Consider the following 25000-nt stretch of genomic DNA (forward strand, 5'->3'; position numbering starts at 1 on the left):
ACACACACGGACACACACACAATAACACACACACACACACACACACAACACACACAATAACACACACACAAACACACACAACACCATACAAACATCACAAACGCACAACACCACACACACATCACACACGCTCACCACACAAACACACACACACACACAGACACACACACACACACCACACACACACACACAAACACACACACAATAACACACACACACACACACACACACACACACACACACCTAAACTAATGGATGAAGTGTTGATTGATTGAACAGGATGATCAGGTAAAGTTCATCTGTAGTTCTTCTCTGTTACAGACACACTGTGTATCAGGACAGAAGAGTTCATCTCATTTAATCTGTATTCTACATCATATTTAGAGCTGCAGCTAATTATTCATTCTATTATTGATGATGTAATGATGACTTTTGGAGTAAATAAATCATTGTTTACAATGTGAAGAGTAAAGAACCAGTGAAAAAAACAACATGACGTCCTCTGAGCCTGCAGACAAATCCTCAAACCAACATTTAACAGTATTTAATCTAAAATTAGATTAAACAGAAAAAAAACCCTGAAAATTTCCATATTTGAAAAAACTAAACCATAAAATTTACAACATCTTGTTTGATAAAAGAGTTGAATGATTATCTGATAGAAAATATTTATAGTCAATTAATCTTGTATTGATGAAATCATTGATTCCTTGACTCATCATTTCAGCTCTATATATGTTTATTCTGACAAAGACACACTGCAGTCAAGTAAATGTGAACTAATCCAAACTGTAGTCCAACTCCATATTTATCATGATGAACCAACTGTGATCAGGACAGTACAGTTCATGGAACGGAGACTGAACTTTAGGAAGTTCAACTGCTTCATCAAAATGTCCAATAAAATGTGGATTGTAAAACATCCATCATGAAGTGAAACCCAAATCATTTCTAAACGTGGTTCTCGTGTCAGATCGCAGCTCGTATTGTCGCTCTTTTGCTTTGTGTTTCTTATTTGTGGTTTGTGAGTCACAGTTTCTTCTTCGTGCTTCTCTGAAGAACTTGAATGCTGTCAGCGTTCAGACACAATCACTTTCTACAAGTTGAAATTGAAGTTATTTGCAGTGTCAGTTTGTCCCTGATTTATTGAGAAGACCTCGCTGCTAACGACAGAAAACCTGGCGTGAAGTTAAAGTTCAGAAATCTACAGCACTCTGACATTTATCGTGAGCGACCGCTAGCGAGCCTCTGAGCTCGTTTGTTGGCTCTTTAGCTACGTCCGCTCTGAACATCTGGAAATGTTGTTGGACGTGATGTGTTTTGGTGTTTTGTTGCTAAAGATTCTGAACCACACTGAAAGGAATAATCAGAGGAGAAAATAATTCAATGTTTCTTTGGTTCCTCTTCAGTTCAGAAAACCAACAAAACCTGTTGAAGAGCAGTTTGACAGTCTGAGCAGGTTGAACCTCCGATCAGTCTCCTGCTCTCCTTCATCAACTACAATCTTACTGAATGTTAAGAAACACTCAGTTTAGCTGCTATCACTTCATTATGTTTCTGCTTCTGTCATCAGACAACTGAATGAGTATTAACAGTGATTTGATGGCGGCTCATCCATGCTAACGTTAGCCGCTAACCAGGTGAACTGTAACTCTGCACTGTGGAGCCGAGACGCTGTTAAATCCCTATTTTATATGAACGTGAAGCCGTCGGACGTAATAAACGTGAATACAGCTGCAGAACAACACCTGTGTTGTGTGATCACAGAGAGGCTGAGAGGTGACAGAAAGCTGCTGCAGACGCTGGACTCTGTCTGAGCAGCCAGACGACACCGTTATTATATTTTATACATGTGTTTAATACCATCTGGAGAAAATAACTCTGGTTTCAGGTGGAGAAAATGACGCTTCAGAGAGGATATAGTATTTGTTTTAACGGCTGAGCTTCACTGTGAGCAGACACTTGATGTAGTTTTGGGTTTTGTTGTCGCTGCTGGATAATAAAACAGGTTTTCTCCTTTTTACTGTTTGTTCAGTCACTAACAGGAGGATCATGTCTTCATGTCTTCATGTCTTCATGTCTCCTGCTGGACATCCTCCTACAGCCTCAGCAGTCCAACTCTAACCTGACAACATGGACTAAAATGGAGTCGACTAAAAGCTAACAATCACTTCCTGTCATTTTAGTGTGTCCAGAAACAGATTGATGAGAAAAGGTGTGTTTTTAATGAATGTAGAGAATAACAGCATCATTTCTGTGTCTCAGAACAACAGTTCAGGAGTTTTCCTGCTTTAATCAACATTTATGAGCCTCAATTAAATCACTGTTGATGCTCATTTGTTTGTCTGCCAGCAGAAACAGAGAAATAATGAACTGAGAGCAGGTAAACAGTGTGAACATGAAAAGACAGAAGAGGTGATGGAGGAGAGCAGGAGAGGACTGAACGGAGGTTTAACCAGCTCAGACTGTCAAACTGATCAACACACGCTGACTCTCATCTCAAAACTCATTTGTTTGCATTTCTCAACTAAACAGGAACATTTGGACATTTTGTTCCACCGATGAGGATTTTCAGTTTGGTCGGAGATCTTTAATAAAACAGCATGAAAACCCATAATATTAAAGAGTGATAGTTATCTAATGTCAGAGTGAGGTTTCATGTATCAGTGATGAAAGCAGACGGTGGAAATAACTTGAATATCAACTTTTAGTGAGTGCTGCTGTCTGAACACTGAACACATCACAGATCTTTGGTCACTTCCCAGAACGACTTGCAGGATGTGACAGTTTATCTGAGGAATAGAAACCAGGAGAGAGAAGCCCCGCCCCTCCAACATTTATCTCTTTGTTGAAAAGTGAGACATGTGATGAAAAAACTCAGGAATACAAACCAAAAATAACAAACATAAACTACGAGACAAGATGTGATCTTTGATGCAAATTAGGACAAAATCACATTTGTTTGCGTTTCACAAGTTTTGCTGAGTCACATTTCTGAATGGCACATTTCTTTATTATTTATTAGTGGACTACTTTTACTTTGCAGCAGTTGTAAGACGTGTTTGGGGTTCAAATTTTTTGTTCTTGTAGTCGTTGATTATGTTTTTTAATGAATCAATTACTGATAAATAGAGTTTAAAATTCCTGTCTCTGAAAAACAAGAACAAGCAAATATTTGGAGTTTTGTGTGATAAAGGACTCACATGTATTATTGATCAAATGTGTTGTTGACTAATTTTCCACTGATTGACTATATATATTTTACCACTTAAGAAAAGTATGTTTACTGAGTCACTGACACACTGTGGTCAAATAAAGTTAATCCAATCAAAACTGGAGTTCTGCAGTAAATTTCTTGAGTCGTGCAGTTAAATCTTTTAAATCTGTGATCTGAATGAAACATTTTCAACGTGTGTTCACACATGTGTTACTACAACACAACATAAATATCAATTACTAACAACCCACTAAAAATTAACAACATAAAACAGTAAAATGTGAAACATGAACAAACCTCCAGTTTGGTTGAAGCGCTGCTTTGCAATCTCAATGTTGCCTTTGAAGGTCTGCTGGTCACCAATGGACCTCTGCGTCTGTCTCTCCCAGTACTCTGGTCCTTCAGTCTCGGCCATCCAGCCCTGCTTGGGAATCTCTTGTTTAATGACGCTGTCGTAGTAGGAGATGGGTTGCCCGTCTACAATACCCACAGTTAAAAACTCTGGGAAATCTGGTATTCCTGATGATGCCGTGTAGAAGTACTGCAGCGAATGTGTGACTGTGGCAAAAAGAAAACACAGAATCAGTCTTTTGAACAACAGGTTACAGAGAATCATCAAACTCTAAACTCAAACATGCTGCAACAGGAACAAATGTGAAACAACACTAATTATAACCAATGTATTATTATTATTATTATTTTAATATATTGTTATTAATCATATCCTTCCACTTCATTTGCATATAGTTACAAATCAATACATCTGTCAAAACTGTAGACGACCTAAAACCACTTTATAAATAGTTTGGATATGAAATACAAAAACAATACATCACTTTGAGTATTTTAAATGTGACTTTCAAATAACGTATTTCCATCCTGAGATAGAGATTAGACAGATTATACATTCATCAGGATTTCGACACCAGGCTTCTCTTCCATCTCTATTTTCTATCTTGTTTATTGAGGCCTATTTACTTTCCAGGTGACATATAAGCGAGGAGGGCATTTGAGCATCAACGGAAACATGAAGTCATCGTTTGCCTTTAAAACATTACGAGTTTCAGTTGTGTCGTCCAGAGAAGGTTTTGTACAATGGAACAAATACACGGGGAATAAAAACGACATCAATAAGATTCACTTGCATTCCTGTGTTTTCTGTCCAATGTCCTTAATTTGCATTTGATTTGCACCCCTGATTTTTGGAAATAAAGGCGTTGCTACCTCGTAGTTAAACTAAAATCATAAACATTTTAATCGGGCGGGAAATGCAATAATATGCTAAAAAACGACGATGAACTTTGTGTTGATGTTTATTTACTGTTTATATAAAAATAATAATAAAACAAGATAACAAAAAAAGAAAACAAAATGAAAGTGTAACTACAGGCTGTATAGCTATCAACATCTCCTTAACTTAGATGTCTAAAGTAGGCCAGCCTATTCTCGACTTTACTGTATTTATTTGACTTTAATTACTTCGCGCGGTTTTTCGATCAAACCGGAATTACAGATTATAATCGGCGACACAACAGTAAAAGTAGACCAGCTGAGTTCACCTCCAAATGATCAAGACAGTCGGACTTACCCGCCGCAGCATTGTGTATTCCCAGGAGAACCAGGACCACCAGGACCTTCATTGTGATGTGGACACTCAAAAACAGACCAACCAAGTTGTAATCAGCACAGCGAGGTGTCCACAGAGAGAGAGACAGCAGGACCTCCTGCACCAACTCCCGGGATGAACTGAGGTGACGGTCGGAGGAGCGTCACAACTAAACCTCTTTTGAGCCAATCAGAATTTAGATCGAGTCCCGCGTCACTTAAATCTGGGTCAAACTTATTCACTGAGGTTGTAAACGAAAGTAAACAAGAAATACAAATTGAAGTAAAAGATGAGGACGGAGCACATTGGTGTTTAACTTTGCAGCACATAGTCCATGTCATGCTGAATCATTCAGATGTGGCACGATTTGTAAAGTAATGATCTGAAATGATTTGATTTTCTGGAAGGTTTGATGTCAGTACAAGCTACGGATCAGTACTTTGGATTTTGAGGGGATGAAACGGTGTGTTATCATTGATTGTTTTCTATTCCTCTTTGATCGACCTGGGTTAACAAACATATTTACAAATAAGTGTCCTTTCTGTCGTTACCTGGTCGTGACTGACACGACAGGAAATGTGCTGACTTGCTCCCTCTTGTGGTTCCCACTTGCAATAACGTGCAGCAGAGATGCCACAGTGCAGTTGGGCTTATTATGAAACAGCTTATAAATGAATATTTAGGAAAGTCAACAACAGGTCAGTTAAACTCTGTCTAACAAGAAGACTCCTGTGTATGCTGAAAAGTGCCTGGCTAAAGACAAATCTAACACCTCTGTTGATGCCGGACATGAGGCTGTTTTTCTATTTCCTACTGCTGAGGCAGGTTACAGTTATAGGATTTAATATCTGAGAGGCAAACGCAATGATTTCCATTCATGGTGATAACAAATAAATAAAATGCAATGTATTACTAACTGGTGAGAAAAGAGACAAATGTTGTGACCTTGTTAACCGAGCGTGAATTTATATTGTAGCTGAAGCACTTGTTGATTTCCAGGAGAACTGCTCCGAGTACCAAAAATATATTTGACAAATACGACTAATGTCTTTTAATGTGGTACAATCATCAACGTTATGCAGTCTGAAAACCACAAGAACCAGCTGTGCTAGACCTTTAAACAACAAATCATATTTTAATTATTTGATAATGACATCGTAGACATCCAAAGGCCTCCTTATTGTTTTGTAGAGTTTCTCATCAATGTTGAAAACGATCAAATCTCAATGATCAATACTCTCATCTCGCTAAAAATGTGGGTTAAACTACAAAAGTGAAAGTTGGGTGTTTATTGTGGCCAGAGTGAAGAAGAAATAAAACCGAAGCAGAAAGAGAGTGAAAGAAGTTGTTTCCTGATCAGATCAGATCAGCTCTGAGTGACAGGCTGAACCTCCTGACCTCATGTGGAGCTGTGGACGCTGAAAACTGCTGACTGCACAGAAATTTAACGCCACTGTTGATGTTTGAACACTTGATGCTGATTTTCACTCGCTCTCGCTTTGGTACTCTTTACATTTTAATTCTCACTCCATGTTTCTGAAGCACTTGATCGCCGGTGTAGAGTTTCAGTTGGACTTCTCCAGCTGGGACGGTGTTATTTATGTTATACAATCAAAGCAATACTGTCTGTGTTAAATCCTTTATTTACAGGATTTAATAAAGCTGGACTCATATTGTTTATGACACTGTGGTTAGAAGTCTGGTGGACAGAAGCTCTTCCTGCTGACTGCTGATCAATACCTGGGTTTCCCATTGAGCTGTCAGTGTGACAGCGCCTCCTGCAGGCAGACTAGGAGACCTACAACATCTTTAAAACAAACATTTGGATGCTTTGAAGAGATTAAGCGCCAATAAACACCAGATCAACATCTAAATATTAACCGGGTTTTCAGAAACAGCTCCTATATTTCTGTGGTTGGAGACAACACCACCCGTCAATATTCAAGGACCACACAAGTCAGAGCACGAATATCTGAGAGCTTCATTTGAGAGTGAGTAAAGGGAAGTGTGACATTTGGTACAAGAAGAAGAGGAGGTGGAGGAGGAGGAGGAGGAGGAGGAGGAGGAGGAGAAAGAAGAAGAGGAGGAGGTGGAGGAGGAGAAAGAAGAGGAGGAGGAGGAGGAGGAGGAGGAGGAGGAGGTGGAGAAAGAAGAAGAGGAGGAGGAGGAGGAAAAGTGTGACATTTGGTACAAGAAGAAAAGGAGGTGGAGGAGAAAGAAGAAGAGGAGGAGGAGGAGGAGGAGGAGGAGAAAGAAGAAGAGGAGGAGGAGGAGGAAAAGTGTGACATTTGGTACAAGAAGAAGAGGAGGAGGAGGAGAAAGAAGAAGAAGAGGAGGAGGAGGAGGAGGAGGAGAAAGAAGAAGAGGAGGAGGAGGAGGAAAAGTGTGACATTTGGTACAAGAAGAAGAGGAGGAGGAGGAGAAAGAAGAAGAAGAGGAGGAGGAGGAGGAGAAGAAGAAGAAAAGGAGGAGGAGAAGAAGAAGAGGAGGAGGAGGAGGAAAAGTGTGACATTTGGTACAAGAAGAAGAGGAGGTGGAGGAGAAAGAAGAAGAGGAGGAGGAGGAGGAGGAAGAAGAAGAAGAAGAGGAGGAGAAGATGAAGAGGAGGAGGAGGAGGAGGAAGAAGAGGAGGAGAAAGAAGAGGAAGAAGAGGAGAGGGAGGAGGAGAAGAAGAAAAAGAAGAAGAAAAGGAGGAGGAGAAGAAGAAGAGGAGGAGAAGAAGAAGTGTGTGACATTTGGTACAAGAAGAAGAGGAGGTGGAGGGGGAGGAGGAGGAGGAAAAGTGTGACATTTGGTACAAGAAGAAGAGGAGGTGGAGGAGGAGAAAGAAGAAGAGGAGGAGGAGGAGGAGGAGAGGAGGAGAAGATGAAGAGGAGGAGGAGGAAGAAGAGGAGGAGGAAGAAGTGTGTGACATTTGGTACAAGAAGAAGAGGAGGTGGAGGAGAAAGAAGAAGAGGAGGACGAGGAGGAGGAGGAGGAGGAAAAGTGTGACATTTGGTACAAGAAGAAGAGGAGGTGGTGGAGGAGGAGGAGAAAGAAGAAGAGGAGGAGGAAGAGGAAGAAGAAGAAGGAGAGGAGGAGAAGATGAAGAGGAGGAGGAGGAAGAAGAGGAGGAGAAAGAAGAAGAGGAGGAGGAAGAAGTGTGTGACATTTGGTACAGGGTCATAGTGTGTGAAGTTCAGGAAGACAAAGGTACCAGGATGTTCTACTACAGCTGGTCCTGTTCTGCAGGCTGCAGGCCAGCATGCTACTCTGGATGTTCTTACCCACAATCCTCTGCACAAGATCACATGGGTCACATTGATGGAGCCGCAGAGAGGAGGTGGAGCAAATGGTCTGAACGGGGGAACTCACAAAAGGGAGGAGGAGGAGGAGGAAGTGGAGGGGGAGGAGGAGGAGAAGAAGGTGGAGGAGGAGGAGGTGGAGCAAATGGTCTGAACTGGGGAACTCACAAAAGGGAGGAGGAGGAGGAGCAGGAGGAGGAGGAAGAGGTGGAGGTGGAGAGGAGGAGAGATGGGGGGGAAAAATAGGAGGAAAAGGAGGGAAATGACGAGGAGGAGAAGAAGAAGAAGAAGAACAGGAAAAGGAGGTGGAGGAGGAAAAGAAGATGAAGAAGAGTAGGAGGAGAAAAAGGAGGAGGGAAAGGAGGAGGAAGAGAAGAAGAGGAGGTGGAGAGGAAGAAGAAGAAGAGGAGGGGGAAGAGGAGAATAGGAAGACACCTGAGAGTGTCCGAACACCTGAGAGTGTCCTAACACATGAGAGTGTCCTAACACGTGAGAGTGTCCTCACACCTGAGAGTGTCCTCACACCTAAGAGTGTCCTAACACCTGAGAGTGTCCTAAGAGTGTCCTAACACCTGAGAGTGTCCTAAGAGTATCCTAACACCTGAGAGTGTCCTAAAACCTGAGAGTGTCCTAACACCTGAGAGTGTCCTAACACGTGAGAGTGTCCTAACACCTGAGAGTGTCCAAACACGTGAGCACACTGAGGGAAGTACATCATTTGAAACGCAGCAATTTGCTTCATTTAATCACTTCTTAAATTGTTTTTAAATGCACATTATATACAAATAAAAATAGAATAATATTAAATTATCTGAACTAAACAACAGTGAAATGAATTAAAACAAACAAACAGCAGTGCAACGGTGTTATTGTTGTGTGATGGATTTGGCCAGAGGTGAGTTATTGTATAGTCTGATTGCAGCGGGCAGGAATGATCTCCTGAATGTGAATTGATCATGTTTGTGTAGAGCTTCTTTTCTTTTTTTTATGAACCATGACAACTTTAATGATCTGAAACAGCCAGGATACAACTTTGTGAACTAATGTCTTGTTGCTGCTCCAGGAGAAGTGATGATGGTGGCCTCTGCAGGATAGTCAGCAGCAGTGTTGTGTTAGAGCGCCACCACTGGGCCGAAAGCAGCACATCTCTCTGTGCTGCTTTCTGGGAAATCACATGACAAGTCGGAATTAGGTTTCGTTTTTGTGTTTCTGACACAGATCTGGTATGATTTGCAAATGTTTCTTCCCGACAGGCCTTCTTGTCCTTCTTGTGTTGCCACATTCATCCTCAATTAGAAAAACAATCACAGAAGAAGATCAGTGTAACTTCAGTCATGTAAGGCTTGAAAGTCATAAATAAAGTGAACAGCTGGTTTTACATCTATAAAAACTGCTGAAATATCCCATTTGGTCAAATGAAAATCATCTGTAGGCTACTTAACGAACAGTAACCACATTTTCCAACCGCAGTCATGATAAAACTCAGTTGCAGGACATTGTTTGCAAAGGAACCGAATAATAATAATAATAATAATAATAATAATAATAATAATAATAATAATCCTTATCTGTATGGCACCTTTCATACAATAAAGAGTTTTACAACATGAGAATTACATGCAGTGTTCCACATAAAAACAGATATAAAGGAACAATTTAAAGTACAGAAAATAAACGCGATGCATAAGAACAGATACAATGCATAAAAATAAATACAAGTAGAGTTCAAATATCAAATAAACAATGTGCATTTTAAACCAAACCGAAGCACATCCTGACCAAGTCCTACCTGACTATTGTTTGGTAAAGGGCGCCATCTAGCGGTGAGTTTGAGGAACTTCTCATTGTACATGTTTAAACCAGGCCGACTGCATTCAAGTTCTGGTAAAAGGTTTGTCTTTTCAGCTTCTAGTCTTTCTTCCTTTTCTGATATAAAATGTACTTTTTGTGATGGCCTTGTGTAGTTGTATTGTATGTTGACATGTTGACCTGAAGTAGTATTCATTAGTACTCCGCGTTGTGTCGAGTCAACAATATGAAGACTGTTCCTTCCGTTACTGATTCACAATCCTTGTTGGTCGTTTCATCAGAGAATTCATGTCCAGTATCCAGTGAGAAATCAACACAACCAGCAGCAACACTAAACTACTTTAGCGCCACAGTCGTTCAACAAAAACACCTTTTTTGTCCTTCCGGGGTTAAACACGCGACAACAACACTGACCTTTCTTATGATTCATTTTTTTATGAAATCATTTCTTATATACAAACAACACGGCTTTAACATCTTCTCTGGAGAACAATAGATCACAACATCAAAATAATAGAACCCAACAGAGACTTTACTACGTGTAAAGCCGAGGTCTAGAAACCAGCACAGCGACACCCAACGTACACACAGTGAACTACAACTGAATTCTGGTTGTTTGCAGCACATTTGGCTCCTTCACTCACCAGGTTGTTCAAGAAGTGGTGAGCATCGACCCATCTTTGATTTAAGGTGACCAGATCCTAACGAACCAAATGTGGAGCAAAGAGGATGTTTGTGTGGGACAATGTGGGACCGGTGTGGGACACGTTTAACGTTGGCTTTAAATATGAATATTTGTCCCTCTATTTTAGTAACCGTACAGCACAAGCTTTCTGTAAACATACTATGAGAATATAATATTGTACAAACACTCGTTTTAGAAATAGCTGCTAACCAGACCGTTCAAGTCTTATACAAAAAAAAATCATCACTATTACTTTTTTTGTCAGCTGGTAAAAAGTCAAAACTTCCTCTTCAGTGATGATTGAAAACTCACACATCAACATCTACATGACAGAGCCACGTTTATTTAATCTGTGACAGCAGTGAATACTCAGTATTCATGAAATCGTAGCTGCACTCACAGGTGTGTGTTTATGAAATCATTCAGAGACAGAAATTTGGATTATTTGGGGACTTTATTGAGACGTAAAAATAGATTGAAATGTTAAGACAACTTAATTAAATCTACATAACCCCAAACACAAAGTGATTGGAGCACCTCTCTTTTAATTTCTAAATGCTTACATGACAGAAAAGGCCTTCGTCCCTCAAAACGACCAAATATCACACCACCCTTCATTATATCAGCTAAACTTAAACTGTAATGTCAAATGAAGAATAATAAAGTAGCGTGCATTAAAAAGCCTTGAAGACGTAAATTATTTGCTCAAACCTTCTTACAATCAAAACAAAACCTTTAATGTTTTATCAGCGCCTCAGAAATATACGAGCAGAACATTTACAATTGGAAAACCACATTTTAAATGGTTCTTAAATTTTGTGTTCGTGCGCATTGATGCAACCTCATATTGTAATTTCATGTTTTTACTGTTATTTTCTGGGAATTAAATTAACAAATGATGTCATCATAACCGACTAATTAGCATCAAGCACCACAGTGATGCAAAACTCCCTTCATCCATTTCCTGTCCTGTTGTTCAGCGGAGTTAAAGAGGACTGGAGTCAGTCGCAGCTTTATCATCAGGAGTGTCACAGATGGAGAATCTACACGGACAAACACAGGCTGGTTAAAGGCTCCCGTTTACATCAGCTGCTTCCAGAGGACGCAGCATGTTATCTAAAGGTTTACATCTACGTATCCCAACACGCTGGGAATATGGATTTATGAAAAGGGGAATTCATCCGTGTTGTATCATCAATATTGATGCTTGATTTGTTGATGTACAAGAGAACCCCAACACCAGAAACATACAAAAACTGGAAGTAATGTGGATTTGTTTTAGATTTGTTTGAACTCCGTTGTGATTATATGGAACATGTTTGATAATGTTTTACTTCATCATCCTTAATTCATTTATCAATGTTGAAATATTTTACCAGAAGAAAATCCACCTTTCAATATGTCATCAAAATAATTTTTGTCACCATTTATGTGTTTGAAAAATATCTTGTCAATTCATGTTTTGGTTTTATTTCCTCTGAATTTCTATCAGCGGGTAGAAGAAAAAAAAAGAAGAAAGAAAGATGATTTATAACAGAAAATAATAGCAAAGAGAGAATTTGATTGCACAAAACTGAGTATTTATTGTATCATGAAGAACTAAAATATGAAAGATCCATATAAGTATTTAACTGTTTTGCTTTTGAGGCACAATTGTTTGTTTTATTTTGGTTGAACCATTTTGATAAATTGGTGTTGTTGCTTTTCTAAATCTTGATATTAAAGTTATTATTTATCAAACCTTTTCTCACTTAACATAAAACAGCTTCGCGTTTGTTGTGAAAATATAATTGACGGAGAGATTTTGTTCACTACAGATATTTAACTCCAACATGTCAGCGAGGTTTTGACAGTGAAACACTCGTACGGTTCCTCTACACATGTTACAAGGACACTTTCTTCAACATATGAAGCAGCTCACCTGTGTGCAGGGTTGTGTTTGTCATTTAGGCCGTTGGAAGCATTTGCTGCTGGACCTCACGGTTCTCCACAGCTGGAAGGTCAGAAACATTTTGTTAGTCCACATGCAGCTCTGAACTGAACCTCAGTTTAACAAACAGACAACAATAAAAAAAACATTTGGAGGACAAAATACAGAATGTTTTTTTAAGCTATAATACATGTGAGATAAGAGAAAACTAAATCCAAACAGGTTTTACTTACGGGATGGAGGGCGCTGGTCTGAAATGAAAAGATAAATAATTTCAGTTGTTAATAGTTGTTGTACATTATTTTTATTTCCTTTCACTTCTCCCTCGCATCGTCCTGTTATCATTAAAACCGTAGAGCTGAGAATTACATCGCTTAATGTTGGTTGAAACTATTTTAAGTGTGTTTGTTTCACTTTTACATAAAAGATAATATGAGACACAGTTTCTGTTTTGGTCTCTCACCCGTCTTCTTCTTGTAAACAAGGAATCCAATCGCAGCGAGAACAATAACGAGAACAACCGCTGCGATGACGGTGATGATGATTATGTGATTCCCTTCATTTGTGTACCGTGTTATAATAGATATATAAAGATATAATTCTTTAATTGTGTTGAAACATGGTCGGAAAAAAAGTCCTAAAATTTGTGTTTAAAAGCACTTAATTTAGTTTTCATTGTTGACATTGTTCTGTATTAATTAAATGTGATTAAATACAGGAATGTGTCACATAATGATCCCAAACTGGCAAACAAAGGATTTAGGCCTTCAAATTTAATTTAAAATAAAACTGTAACAGTAAACTAAATGTGTTTCCCACATTCATCCCTTCTGATTGAAGTCTTACCTTCATTGGTCCTGATCACTGCTTTGTCCAGTTTGGTGATTTGGTCCTCGTTGACTCCAGAGAGCTGAAACACACACTCGTACCTCTTCCAGTCTTCAGGTGGGACAGATGTGAGATCCAGGTCGACACTCTTCTGGAAGGTGCCATCGTTGTTGTGGAGGATCTCTCCCTCGTTGACGTCCTCATGAAACTCCTCTCCGTCTTTCCTCCAGAACATCATGGCTCTGTCAGGGTGGAAACCTGTAGCGTGGCAGGTGACTGGAGAGGAGGAAGTCTTCTGGAGGAGAGACACTGAGGGAAGCTCTGCAGAGACAACAGACAGTTTATAGTTATATTATTATGAAGTAAATATGAATGTTACTGTTTCTGTTTGATTTAATGTAGTTTGAAGACTGTAGTTACGCATATTATTACATTTAATGTACCAAATAAAAGGGAATGATGATACAGAAGAGAAGGAAAGACGTAGAAAGAGACATGAGGAGGGAGTGAGACAGGTTAGAAAGGACAGACAGAAAGACACAACTGGAGGAAAACAGTGGTCATAAATATGAAAGAGAGAGAGAGAAAATGTGGTGAAAAGGAGAGCGAGGCAAAGAGGAGAGAGAGAAAACCACAGGAAGAGTAAATGGATGTAAACGGAGACACAGAGGGTCTTTGTATGTTGGTTCATGTTTACTGTGATGTTACTGCTGGTTAGAAACAGAAGGAGGCAAATGAAGACTGTTGTGTTCATGAAGCTGCAGCAGGTCATGTGATTCTACCTGTTCTCATCAGAGAGCTTCTTCCATAGTTCACATACTTCTTCAGCCACTCAGGACAAATCTGGGTGAGGTAGTTCTTCTTCTGTGCGATCAAAGCTTTGTTGTTGTCCAACTTGTGTTTGGTGATGACAGCCTGTTGTTGTGGAGCGATAAATGTCTCTGTCTTCAGGTCAAAGGATAAGAAGTCTTCTCCATCATAACTGTACTGATCAAATCCATTAACCTCTTCAGTCTCATCATCCCATTCACAGCCGTACATCACCTGGTAAATGTGGACACCTGAGACAGAGACAGAGACAGAGACAGAGACAGAGACAGCATTAAACCAGAGTGAGATCACAGCACACACACACACACACGCACACACGCACACACACACACACACACATACAAAACACCACACACACAATAACACACACACACACACACACACACACACACACACACACACACACACACACACACACACACACACACACACACACACACCTAAACTAATGGATGAAGTGTTGATTGATTGAACAGGATGATCAGGTAAAGTTCATCTGTAGTTCTTCTCTGTTACAGACACACTGTGTATCAGGACAGAAGAGTTCATCTCATTTAATCTGTATTCTACATCATATTTAGAGCTGCAGCTAATTATTCATTCTATTTTTGATGATGTAATGATGACTTTTGGAGTAAATAAATCATTGTTTACAATGTGAAGTGTAAAGAACCAGTGAAAAAAACATCATGACGTCCTCTGAGCCTGCAGACAAATCCTCAAACCAACATTTAACAGTATTTAATCTAAAATTAGATTAAACAGAAAAAAAAAACCTGAAAATTTCCATATTTGAAAAAACTAAACCAGAAAATTTACAACATCTTGTTTGATAAAAGAGTTGAATGATTATCTGATAGAAAATATTTATAGTCAATTAATCTTTTAGTGAGTGCTGCTGTCTGAACACTGAACACATCACAGATCTTTGGTCACTTCCCAGAACGACTTGCAGGATGTGACAGTTTATCTGAGGAATAGAAACCAGTAGAGAGAAGCCCCGCCCCTCCAACATTTATCTCTTTGTTGAAAAGTGAGACATGTGATGAAAAAAACTCAGGAATACAAACCAAAAATAACAAACATAAACTACAAGACAAGATGTGATCTTTGATGCAAATTAGGACAAAATCACATTTGTTTGCATTTCACAAGTTTTGCTGAGTCACATTTCTGAATGGCACATTTCTTTATTTTTTATTAGTGGACTACTTTTACTTTGCAGCAGTTGTAAGACGTGTTTGGGGTTCAAATTTATTGTTCTTGTAGTTGTTGATTATGTTTTTTAATGAATCAATTACTGATAAATAGAGTTTAAAATTTTTGTCTCTGAAAAACAAGAACAAGCAAATATTTGGAGTTTTGTGTGATAAAGGACTCACATGTATTATTGATCAAATGTGTTGTTGACTAATTTTCCACTGATTGACTATATATATTTTACCACTTAAGAAAAGTATGTTTACTGAGTCACTGACACACTGTGGTCAAATAAAGTTAATCCAATCAAAACTGGAGTTCTGCAGTAAATTTCTTGAGTCGTGGAGTTAAATCTTTTAAATCTGTGATCTGAATGAAACATTTTCAACGTGTGTTCACACATGTGTTACTACAACACAACATAAATATCAATTACTAACAACCCACTAAAAATTAACAACATAAAACAGTAAAATGTGAAACATGAACAAACCTCCAGTTTGGTTGAAGCGCTGCTTTGCAATCTCAATGTTGCCTTTGAAGGTCTGCTGGGCACCCACACAGATCTCAGTCTGTCCCTCCCAGTACTGTGGATCCTCGTCTTCAGCTCCCTTCATCCAGTCCTGTTTGGGTACGTTTCTGTTGGTGATGCTGTCACAGTGGCTTATCTGAGCATCATCAACCAAACCGACGGACACATACTCTGGGAAGTTTGGAACTCCAGAAGATGCCGTGTAGAAATACTTCAGAGAGTGAATCACTGCAAGGAAAAAAAAAATCAATGATTAAATGATTTCAGATTTCTGTTATAGTCTTATAAATCACTGAGCAATGTTATTTTCCTTTACAGCCAGAGCACATTTAACACATTCCAATTATTTCTGCTGTACAGTCAATAAATATATATTAAAATACAATTCAGATCAATATTATGATTAGTCTGACTTGAAAGATGTATTTATTTTTAAAATAGAAATTAAACTTGCCATATATAACTATTCACACACTTTAATTTTGTTAAAACATGTTCACATGACCTTCCTCTGTCTTACTGATTATTGTTTAGCTATATTTTGTGTGAAACTTTGTTTTGAAAGTTTAGACTAAAGTAGCTGAAAAACATAAATATCATGTTATAATGTTATTTACATGTTTTGGTGGATATATTTAATATTACACCAACAACGCTGGAAGTTGTCTAAAACAAGGCTGGTTTATTTTTTATTTTTTTAAGACCTATACAGCCTATAAAAACTTCAAACCTAAAGTCTTGAATGATCATGTACATGTAATATTACCCGTGTGACATGTTTCCAGACTGAAAACGAGACATTACCTCCTGAATAAAATGACTTGTGAAATTATATTTATGCATCTTCCAGGCTACAATAACAGTGATGATTATTGTCACTAAGAACTTCACACTGACCTCTCCTGGACATTTTGAGTGACATGACTGGTGTCCGCAACACGTAGTTTTAAATCTCTCGTTTATGTTTCTTTGCGTAATTGTGCTGTTTTGAAAAGAAACCACTCACATTTTCCTTCTTAAGAGAAAATCAATGAATAAAAGAAAAAAAAGCACCTATCAATAGCTCTCTTAAGAAATAGACTTGAGGCTCAAGCAAGGAACATCTGAGACCATATCAGCTGAACTTGAACTCGATATGAACTCGTACGTAAAGATGGAGCTTTTCTCTCTTGCAATGAACCAACATAAAAACCGTAAAACTCACCTGCCGTCGCTCCGTGGATTCCAAGAAAAAGCAGAAAAACGAAGGACTTCATGATGACTTGTTGTGTCGAAATACTTAATATCTTAACAATACGTGTGTTTCTCTGAGCAGAAAGGAGACTGCGTGCATTCAGATCAAAAATCAAAGCTAAAATGAAGGCAGATCATGGAGAGGTGTCTCCATCAGCCTCCCTGTCAGCCAATGGGAATTTAGTCTGAGTGTAACGTCCCTTAAATCCGGGTTAAACAGCCTCACTGAGGTTCTCCACGAAAACAGAAAGTCAAATCTGCTGTTTCATCCGGTGTAAAAATGATGTGAAGACATGCGGGCTTCATGTTGGGGTCTCTGAACTTTTACATTTATGACTGGAGTGTTTTAATTCAAGCTGCTCAGACCTTGTTTCATGTTTTTTTTTAAACAAATGTCACATAATATGCAGAAAGTATTAATTTCTGGACAGTCAGAGGTCCCTTTGAGCTTCAGATTAACACAGTGTGTGTGTGGGGGGGGGGGGGGCAGTAATATTTCTGTGTGACTGAGCTGAGATTGACAACAGTTGTGATCCAAAACATCAACAAATAGTGTTTTCTCAGGGATGTTGCAGTGCAGAGTGGTGAGCTGCTCCCTCCAGTGGTTCAAACCTCCAGCTGTTCAGCTGAAAAGGAGAAGAAGAGAAGGAGGAGAAGGGGGAGAAGGGGGAGGAGGAGGAGAAGAGAAGGAGGAGGAAAAGGAGGAGGAGGAGGAGGAGAAGAAGAAGAGGAAAAAGAGGAGGAAGAAGAGGAGATGGAGGAGGAGGAGAAAAAGAAGAAGAAGAGGACGCAGAGGAGGAGAAGAAGAGGAGGAGGAAGAAGAGGAGGCAGAGGAGGTGGAGGAGGAGAAGGTGGAGGAGGAGGAGAAAAAGGAGAATACAAAAAAGAGGTGGAGGAGAGGAGGAGGAGGAGAAGAAGGTGGAGAGGAGGAGGAAGAGAGGAGGAGAAGAAGAAGAAGAAGAGGAGGAGAAGAAGAGGAGGTGGAGAAGGAGGTGGAGGAGAAGAGGAGGAGAAGAAGAGGGGGAGAAGAAGAGGAGGTGGAAGAGGAGAAGAAGAAGAGGAGGAGGAAAAGGAGGAAGGAAAGGAGGAGGAGGGGAGGAAGAGGAGAAAGAGGAGGAGAAAAAGCAGGAGAAGAAGAAGAAGAGGGGGAGGAGGAGAAGAAGGAGGAGAAGAAGAAAAAGAAGAATAAGAGGAGGAGGAGAAGAAGACAAAGAAGAAGAGGAGGTGGAGGAGGAGAAGAAGAAGAAGGAGGAGGAAAAGGAGGAGGAGAAGAAGAGGAAGAAGAAGAGGAGGAGGAACAGGAGAAGAAGAGGAGGAGGAAAAGGAGGAGGAGGAGGAGGAGGAGGAAGAAGAGGAGATGGAGGAGGAGAAGAAGAAGAAGAAGAAGAAGAGGAGGAGGCAGAGGAGGAGAAGAAGAGGAGGAGGAAGAAGAGGAGTTGGAGGAGGAGAAGAAGAAGAGAAGGCAGAGGAGGTGGAGGAGGAGAAGGTGGAGGAGGAGGAGGAGAAAAAGGAGAATATGAAAAAGAGGAGGAGAGGAGGAGGAGGAGGAGAAGAAGGTGGAGAAGAGGAGGAAGAAGAGGAGGAGGAAGTAGAGGAGGAGAAGAAGAAGAAGAAGAGGAGGTGGAGAGTACAGATTAATTTCAGCAGTCAACTTTGAACCTTACTGAGAAGAATCCCTGCTTTGTATTAGTTCATTTCTACTATTGTTGCTTTATGAAGTTTCCTGCAAAACTGATTCCCAAACTACGTTTAAATTCAAGTTATTGTAGGTTTTTAAAACTTAGTGACGAGAAGCATGTTTGTAATCCTCTTTTATTGTCAACCATTCATATCTGCTCGCAAACACACACAAAACCATTTGGGTATTAATGTTATCTGCATTTCATATGTTTTAATTTGGGGCTATTAATGGTTATAAAACACAGAAATGAAACTATCCTCTTAATTATATGCATATAATATACTCTGACTGAACTTGCTGAATGCTCATTGATAAACTAATTTCTCGTGTCTGTATTTATGGGGAAGATCAGTGCACTAAACATGACATTCACTGCAGCCCTGGTTGGAAAGCCACTCGGTGGACTGATGATGGTGGCCTCTGCAGGATAGTCAGTAGCAGTGTTGTGTTAGAGCGCCACCACTGGGCCGAAAGCAGCACATCAGCAGCTGCTGTGTTGTTGTGATGCTCTTCAACTTAGACGCACACTCTCACAGACTGTCACTGAGTCACATCCTTTACTGTGGAAACACCTGTGCAGCCATTTTGTGTCTTCCTTTGTTATGTTGAAATGGCACACACATAAATATACCTGTCAGTCACTTGGTATTTGATTCAGCAAATAGTATTCTATCCAGATAGATAGATAGATAGATAGATAGATAGATAGATAGATAGATAGATAGATAGATAGATAGATAGATAGATAAGTTACAGCAGCAGATACAAGGCAAAACAATAAAAATGACAATAAAAAAATAGAGGAAGTAAAAAAACATTATATATATTAATAAAAATAAATGCACATTATATACAAATAAAAATAGAATAATATTAAATTTAAATGAACTAAACAACAGTGAAATGAATTAAAACAAACAAACAGCAGTGCAACGGTGTTATTGTTGTGTGATGGATTTGGCCAGAGGTGAGTTATTGTATAGTCTGATTGCAGCGGGCAGGAATGATCTCCTGAATGTGAATTGATCATGTTTGTGTAGAGCTTCTTTTCTTTTTTTTATGAACCATGACAACTTTAATGATCTGAAACAGCCAGGATACAACTTTGTGAACTAATGTCTTGTTGCTGCTCCAGGAGAAGTGATGATGGTGGCCTCTGCAGGATAGTCAGTAGCAGTGTTGTGTTAGAGCGTCACCACTGGGCCGAAAGCAGCACATCTCTCTGTGCTGCTTTCTGGGAAATCACAGGACAAGTCGGAGTTAGGTTTCGTTTTTGTGTTTCTGACACAGATCTGGTATGATTTGCAAATGTTTCGTCCCGACAGGCCTTCTTGTCCTTCTTGTGTTGCCACATTCATCCTCAATTAGAAAAACAATCACAGGAGAAGATCAGTGTAACTTCAGTCATGTAAGGCTTGAAAGTCATAAATAAAGTGAACAGCTGGTTTTACATCTATAAAAACTGCTGAAATATCCCATTTGGTGAAATGAAAATCATCTGTAGACTACTTAACGAACAGTAACCACATTTTCCAACCGCAGTCATGATAAAACTCAGTTGCAGGACATTGTTTGCAAAGGAACCGAATAATAATAATAATAATAATAATAATAATAATAATAATAGTAATAATAATAATAATCCTTATCTGTATGGCACCTTTCATACAATAAAGAGTTTTACAACATGAGAATTACATGCAGTGTTCCACATAAAAACAGATATAAAGGAACAATTTAAAAGTACAGAAAATAAACGAGATGCATAAGAACAGATACAATGCATAAAAATAAATACAAGTAGAGTTAAAATATCAAATAAACAATCTGCATTTTAAACCAAACCGAAGCACATCCTGACCAAGTCCTACCTGACTATTGTTTGGTAAAGGGCGCCATCTAGCGGTGAGTTTGAGGAACTTCTCATTGTACATGTTTAAACCAGGCCGACTGCATTCAAGTTCTGGTAAAAGGTTTGTCTTTTCAGCTTCTAGTCTTTCTTCCTTTTCTGATATAAAATGTACTTTTTGTGATGGCCTTGTGTAGTTGTATTGTATGTTGACATGTTGACCTGAATTAGTATTCATTAGTACTCCGCGTTGTGTCGAGTCAACAATATGAAGACTGTTCCTTCCGTTACTGATTCACAATCCTTGTTGGTCGTTTCATCAGAGAATTCATGTCCAGTATCCAGTGAGAAATCAACACAACCAGCAGCAACACTAAACTACTTTAGCGCCACAGTCCTTCAACAAAAACACCTTTTTTGTCCTTCCGGGGTTAAACACGCGACAACAACACTGACCTTTCTTATGATTCATTTTTTATGAAATCATTTCTTATATACAAACAACACGGCTTTAACATCTTCTCTGGAGAACAATAGATCACAACATCAAAATAATAGAACCCAACAGAGACTTTACTACGTGTAAAGCCGAGGTCTAGAAACCAGCACAGCGACACCCAACGTACACACAGTGAACTACAACTGAATTCTGGTTGTTTGCAGCACATTTGGCTCCTTCACTCACCAGGTTGTTCAAGAAGTGGTGAGCATCGACCCATCTTTGATTTAAGGTGACCAGATCCTAACAAACCAAATGTGGAGCAAAGAGGATGTTTGTGTGGGACAATGTGGGACCGGTGTGGGACACGTTTAACGTTGGCTTTAAATATGAATATTTGTCCCTCTATTTTAGTAACCGTACAGCACAAGCTTTCTGTAAACATACTATGAGAATATAATATTGTACAAACACTCGTTTTAGAAATAGCTGCTAACCAGACCGTTCAAGTCTTATACAAAAAAAATCATCACTTACTTTTTTTGTCAGCTGGTAAAAAGTCAAAACTTCCTCTTCAGTTATGATTGAAAACTCACACATCAACATCTACATGACAGAGCCACGTTTATTTAATCTGTGACAGCAGTGAATACTCAGTATTCATGAAATCGTAGCTGCACTCACAGGTGTGTGTTTATGAAATCATTCAGAGACAGAAATTTGGATTATTTGGGGACTTCATTGAGAATCAAAACACACGTAAAAATAGATTTAAATGTCAATACAACTTAATTAAATCCACATAACCCCAAACACAAAGTGATTGGAGCACCTCTCTTTTAATTTCTAAATGCTTACATGACAGAAAAGGCCTTCGTCCCTCAAAACGACCAAATATCACACCACCCTTCATTATATCAGCTAAACTTAAACTGTAATGTCAAATAAAGAATAATAAAGTAACTTGCATCAAAAAGCCTTGAAGACATAAATTATTTGCTCAAACCTTCTTACAATCGAAACAAAACCTTTAATGTTTTATCATCTCAACAAAAATATATAAGCAGAATATTTACAACTAGAAAACCACATTTTAACTGGTTCTTAAATTTTGTGTCCGTGCGCATTGATGCAACCTCATATTGTAATTTCATGATTTTACTGTTATTTTCTGGGAATTAAATTAACAAATGATGTCATCATAACCGACTAATTAGCATCAAGCACCACAGTGATGCAAAACTCCCTTCATCCATTTCCTGTCCTGTTGTTCAGCGGAGTTAAAGAGGACTGGAGTCAGTCGCAGCTTTATCATCAGGAGCACACTATTATAATTTTATGAATGGTATCTAAAAAAAAAAAAACTAAACTCCTTACAGCAGATTCAGATCTCCGCTGCCCGAGTGTTGACTACAACCAAAGGATAAAACACATCCTTTAATGTTTATTCACCTGTCAATGCTTCAAGCACGTCTTGTCCACTTGTCTGACGTGCTTCTAGTCTATAAAATAAATGATCTCTCAGGTCCTCTGGCAATTTGTTTTTTTAGTTGTTTCAAAGTCAAGACAATAACATTTGGTCAGACTGCTTTTAGTTTTTATGCTCCTGGAACAATCTGCCTGAGGACCTGACGATCTTATATGCTATTGTATTTATTGACTTACTTTTACATGTTTATTGACATGATGTCTATCTTTTATTGTTGTTAACAGCTTATTATCTTTAAAAAAAAATATTTAACAATAGATATTACTTGTAACATTTCAAATCAAAATTTTAGGTTATCTTCCATATAAAAATGTTAACCTCCCCAAACTATTTGCATAACTTGAAATAAATGTAAATATTATTCAATTCAATTTGGTCGTGAAGTATATTTTGTATATGTTCTGGATTACAAGTTGTGTCATGGCTGTAATAAAACATGTTTACTCCTTTTCCAAAACACAAACATCGTCACAAAGATGTTGGTGATGATGTGTCAGGCAAACCTCATCAGTTAGTCAGCCTTGATCAGGCCTGTAGAGCTGCTTACGTTTTTTGAAGACTCATCAGAGGATCTCGAGAAAGTGTCAGAATCTAGAGAAAAAGAAATCGGACATCATTAAGGTGGAAGACAAAAATGCAAGACGACATGACAAGTTATGTCAAACAAACAGGTGGACAGCAGTATATGGACCAACTGTCACAGCCCAAACCTCGAGGCTTTGACGACCTCTGCAAAAATGTTACGAGCCTATGATATATATATATATACCAAATACAAGTAGGAAAGATGGTATCACTTTCACTGGTTTCAGTTCAAAAACATCTATATCAAAATAGAAATGGGTGAAACTATGAGATGAAACACTAAAAATTTGAAACTGCTCAAAGTGGGCAGAATGAGGTTTTCTTTAAAAGCATGAAGTACCACACAAAGATGGCTAGATGCATTGCACATGATGTGTCAGACCGAGTTAGTACAGAACAGTTAGTTATCAGTCATCGACGTCCTGGAGAAGAATCTTCAGAAGAACAAAATACAAAATGATCTCAACAATTGTCAAATAAAGGAGGATGGATATGATTTAGCCATGAAACATTTATGAACAGACAGACACACAGAGAGATAAAAACATAGATATGAACCTGTGCTCCTTAAACTTTCTGTAGGAGATGTAAAATGAACAAAATAAATCAAAACGGGTTGAGTTACCAACTGAGCTGCTCCAGTGTGACTGTTACTGCCATTTCCATAACTTTCTCTACAAATGTTGGTACTCTGTAATATTACCAATCATGCAATTCAAGACAACACTTTGCCTCAGCTAAATTTCAGGGAGAAAGATTACACCATCATCATCGTCTTCAGGGATTTGGTGAAGGTCATGAGCCCGAATTAACACTCAATGGAAGCCGCCTTTGATGAAAAACAGGTCAGCTCAAAAAATATGACAAATAAAAGACAAATTAAAAAGGTTTTACTTACCAGGCAGATAAGGTTTGATTGCTAAAAAAAAAATAAAGGAAAACATTTCAGTTGTCATGGTTGTTATTGAAAGGATACTAATCCCTTTTCCCTGAATTATTTGATCTGGTTTAAAATCCCTCCTACATTTGACATGTCATATTATCATGAAACTGTGTGTCTAAACTTTAGTTTCTGTTTTGGTCTCTCACCCGTCTTCTTCTTGTAAACAAGGAATCCAATCGCAGCGAGAACAACAACGAGAACAACAACGAGAACAACCGCTGCGATGACGGTGATGATGATGATGTGATTCCCTGCTGATAAAACAACAACAAACAAATCACCACCGGAAGAAACAAAGCAGGTTATAAGAAAGGAACCTTCACGTGATAATCAGGGAACAACATGTTTGTCCTGCTTGATTTCATTCATCTGAACATAATTCCTGCGTCTGTGCCGACGTCTCCTCGATTCGTTTTGTTGGACCTCATTTGTGTACCGTGTTATAATAGATATATAAAGATATAATTCTTTAATTGTGTTGAAACATGGTCGGAAAAAAAGTCTTAAAATTTGTGTTTAAAAGCACTTAATTTAGTTTTTATCATTGACATTGTTCTGTATTAATTAAATGTGATTAAAAACAGGAATGTGTCACATAATGATCCCAAACTGGCAAACAAAGGATTTAGGCCTTCAAATTTAATTTAAATAAAACTGTAACAGTAAACTAAATGTGTTTCCCACATTCATCCCTTCTGATTGAAGTCTTACCTTCATTGGTCCTGATCACTGCTTTGTCCAGTTTGGTGATTTGGTCCTCGTTGACTCCAGAGAGCTGAAACACACACTCGTACCTCTTCCAGTCTTCAGGTGGGACAGATGTGAGATCCAGGTCGACACTCTTCTGGAAGGTGCCATC

General features: G+C 38.7%; 3 protein-coding genes across 7 annotated transcripts in view; all 3 read right to left on the minus strand.

The window, feature by feature from the left end:
* Positions 1–4966, minus strand: part of LOC138209949 (major histocompatibility complex class I-related gene protein-like) — a 14724-nt gene extending 9758 nt beyond the window's left edge. For 2 of the 3 annotated variants that reach the window (XM_069168777.1, XM_069168776.1), the window contains exons 1-2: positions 4806–4945; positions 3515–3775 (exon numbers count right to left, since the gene is read on the minus strand). In XM_069168777.1, the coding sequence (XP_069024878.1) occupies positions 3515–3775; positions 4806–4857 (313 nt within the window). In that variant the 5' untranslated portion in view covers positions 4858–4945. Of the gene's footprint in view, positions 1–3514; positions 3776–4805 lie in introns of all 3 variants that reach the window. The other variant, XM_069168778.1, reaches the window with a different exon arrangement.
* A 5958-nt stretch (positions 4967–10924) lies between these two features.
* On the minus strand, positions 10925–17284 carry LOC138209908 (class I histocompatibility antigen, F10 alpha chain-like). Of its 2 annotated transcripts, XM_069168719.1 has the most exons (7): positions 17127–17278; positions 15884–16150; positions 14142–14420; positions 13378–13680; positions 12765–12782; positions 12523–12594; positions 10925–11644 (listed from the first exon to the last, which is right to left on the minus strand). In XM_069168719.1, the coding sequence occupies exons 1-6, from the start codon at positions 17176–17178 to the stop codon at positions 12548–12550; spliced, it is 966 nt and encodes a 321-aa protein (XP_069024820.1). In that variant the 5' UTR covers positions 17179–17278; the 3' UTR covers positions 10925–11644; positions 12523–12547. The 2 variants fall into 2 exon arrangements, with proteins under 2 accessions (XP_069024820.1, XP_069024819.1); XM_069168718.1 differs by lacking the exons at positions 10925–11644; positions 12523–12594; positions 12765–12782 and adding an exon at positions 12815–13087 and having other exon boundaries at positions 17127–17284.
* A 416-nt stretch (positions 17285–17700) lies between these two features.
* LOC138209906 (major histocompatibility complex class I-related gene protein-like) overlaps positions 17701–25000 on the minus strand; it is an 18075-nt gene continuing 10775 nt past the window's right edge. The window contains exons 4-8 of one of the 2 annotated variants that reach the window (XM_069168714.1): positions 24853–25000; positions 24288–24392; positions 24097–24117; positions 23161–23204; positions 17701–17781 (exon numbers count right to left, since the gene is read on the minus strand). The exon at positions 24853–25000 is cut by the window's right edge and continues 155 nt beyond it. In XM_069168714.1, coding sequence (XP_069024815.1) covers positions 17716–17781; positions 23161–23204; positions 24097–24117; positions 24288–24392; positions 24853–25000 — 384 coding nt within the window. In that variant the 3' untranslated portion in view covers positions 17701–17715. Of the gene's footprint in view, positions 17782–23160; positions 23205–24096; positions 24118–24287; positions 24396–24852 lie in introns of both variants that reach the window. The other variant, XM_069168713.1, reaches the window with a different exon arrangement.

This window comes from Embiotoca jacksoni, unplaced genomic scaffold (assembly GCF_022577435.1).
Source record: "Embiotoca jacksoni isolate LCO1_2020_lvr unplaced genomic scaffold, fEmbJac1.0.p SCAF_41, whole genome shotgun sequence".
In the NCBI taxonomy this organism is placed as follows: Eukaryota; Metazoa; Chordata; class Actinopteri; family Embiotocidae; genus Embiotoca; species Embiotoca jacksoni.